The sequence below is a fragment of the Clupea harengus genome, chromosome 21 (assembly GCF_900700415.2).
Source record: "Clupea harengus chromosome 21, Ch_v2.0.2, whole genome shotgun sequence".
NCBI lineage: Eukaryota > Metazoa > Chordata > Actinopteri > Clupeiformes > Clupeidae > Clupea > Clupea harengus.
Genome location: NC_045172.1, coordinates 22,948,479 through 22,950,978, shown reverse-complemented (window position 1 = coordinate 22,950,978; position 2,500 = coordinate 22,948,479). Strand labels below are relative to the sequence as shown.

Here is a 2,500-nt window from a genome sequence, read left to right as displayed (position 1 = left end):
GTCCCCAGGGGAGAGAGAAAAGGTGACAGCAGAACAGATTGTGACAAGTCCCCCCACCCAAGTTGCCTTTAATGTGGAGGGCTTAACACCATCTGATACCTTTAAGTTGATGTGGACCCACTTCTTGGTGCTATTGAGTGTGTGTGTGTGTGTGTGTGTGTGTGTGTGTGTGTGTGTGTGTGTGTGTGTGTGAAGGGGCGCTGTGCCCACTGTGCATGTTAATGTCTCTCTTCAACACAGGCCTCTTTCCCTATAGCTGGTGGAACTGATGGAAACTTTCAGGGTGGCTAATCGTCGCCTCACAAAGCCCTCAAAATGAGAGAGTCCTCTGTTTCTGTTCCACACGCTGTGTGGCTCCGCCGATCACACACACACACACACACACACACACACACACACACACACACACACACACACTCACACACACACACACACACCTGTCTGTGGCTCCGCCGATCAGAGAGGGTGCATCTAAACCTTCTTCTTTATCTGTCACACACACACACACACACACACACACACACACACACACACACACGCACACACACACACCTGTCTGCGGCTCCGCCCGCTGAGAGAGGGTGCATCTAAACCTTCTTCTTTATCTGTCTCCACACACACACACACACACACACACACACACACACACACACACACACACACACACACACACACAGACACACCTGTCTGCGGCTCCGCCCGCTGAGAGAGGGTGCATCTAAACCTTCTTCTCTATCTGTCTCCACAGACGATCTGGTGTCCTCCAAGTCAAGCCTCTTCTTCGTCATCTCCAACGAGGGGAACCATAACCTGTACGTGACCCAGGCCAACCTGTGGCTCTACTTCAAGGTGCTGCCCTCGCCCTCGGAGAAGGGCGCCCGGCGGAAGGTGACGGTGAAGGTGTACTTCCAGGAGCCGGGCCTGAGCAGCAAGTGGAACCTGGTGGAGAAGCGCGTGGACCTGAAGCGCAGCGGCTGGCACACCTTCCCCCTCACCGAGGCCGTGAAGCTGGTCTTCAGCAAGGGCGACCGGCGCCAGAACCTGGACATCCGCTGCGAGGGCTGCGAGGAGTCGGGCGTGGTCCCGGCGCTGGTCAACCCGGCGGACGAGTCGCACCGGCCCTTCCTGGTGGTCCAGGCGCGCCTGGCCGACAACAAGCACCGCATCCGCAAGCGCGGGCTGGAGTGCGACGGCACGAGCAGCCTGTGCTGCCGACAGCAGTTCTACATCGACTTCCGGCTCATCGGCTGGAACGACTGGATCATCGCGCCCTCCGGGTACTTCGGGAACTACTGCGAGGGCAACTGCCCGGCCTACATGGCGGGGGTGCCGGGGTCGGCGTCGTCGTTCCACACCGCGGTGGTGAACCAGTACCGCATGCGTGGCATGAGTCCCGGCTCCATGATCTCCTGCTGCATACCCACCAAACTCAGCACAATGTCCATGCTGTACTTCGACGACGAGTACAACATCGTCAAACGCGACGTGCCCAACATGATCGTGGAGGAGTGTGGCTGTGCTTGAGTCTTATTTAAAACAAACAAAAAGGAACAGATGGGGAGGGGGTGGGGGGGGGGCTCACATTGGACTTTTGTACACAGAAAATAATATTGCAAGAATAATTATAGTAACAAAGTAATATTTATGAACATTTCATGAACACCAGCGCACACAGCTGACCACGCTCACGGGCACACACACACACACACATGCACGCATGCACGCACACACGCACACACGCACATACACACACTCACATACTCGTACACTCATACACAAGCACACACATACACACAATCATACAAGCATGCACAGTACGTTGTGTACATATTATTTATGTTTGTTAATATTCCTGGTAGAAGCATTTATCAGTTCTGCCAGCTTGTGATTCAGTCAAGTTTTATAAACAAAGGTTTGTAAAATAACTTAGGTCACAACGTCAAAGGGATGCAGAGGAGATGGTGATTATCATTTTGTATCGTTTATCTTTTTTTTTTTTTTTTTTTCTATCCAATATTTGCCATTTTGTCTTTTCTTGTATTCAAAAATGGAGAATTCTCATTTGCTCTGATAAAGACAGAGCAAGAGCCTTAGACGCCCGGTAAGACGCCCGGTAAGACGCCCGGTAAGGGAGGTCTATTTGGACTGCCAAAACCAACCCTGCCTCTCTCCGAATAGTATCTCTGAAAACCAGCCCAAGAACTACGTGGAAGCACTGAGCACAGCTTAGTCCCACTGTACAGCACTTCTGAAGAGCAATACATCTCGCCGACGCGACTACACTTCCCAGTTGAACCATTACTGCTAGACAAACTACTCTTCCCTGCGCAACAGTCTTACTGTCTCTGCTTTTGGGTGGTTTTCAGAGCCTCCTCCTTAAACCAAAAGATATCAGGATCCTCCGTGATCATATGAGTCACACCCGCAGCATTGACAAACCTGTGATGTATCAGACATACACACACACACACACACAGAGCAGCCAGACACTAAAGGAGAC

General features: G+C 52.1%; 1 protein-coding gene across 1 annotated transcript in view; it reads left to right on the top strand.

The window, feature by feature from the left end:
• LOC105905683 (inhibin subunit beta B) overlaps positions 1 to 1,565 on the top strand; it is a 7,903-nt gene extending 6,338 nt beyond the window's left edge. The window contains exon 2 of the mRNA XM_012833715.3: positions 749 to 1,565. Coding sequence (XP_012689169.1) covers positions 749 to 1,524 — 776 coding nt within the window. The 3' untranslated portion in view covers positions 1,525 to 1,565. The remainder of the gene's footprint in view (positions 1 to 748) is intronic.
• Positions 1,566 to 2,500: the final 935 nt, after the last annotated feature.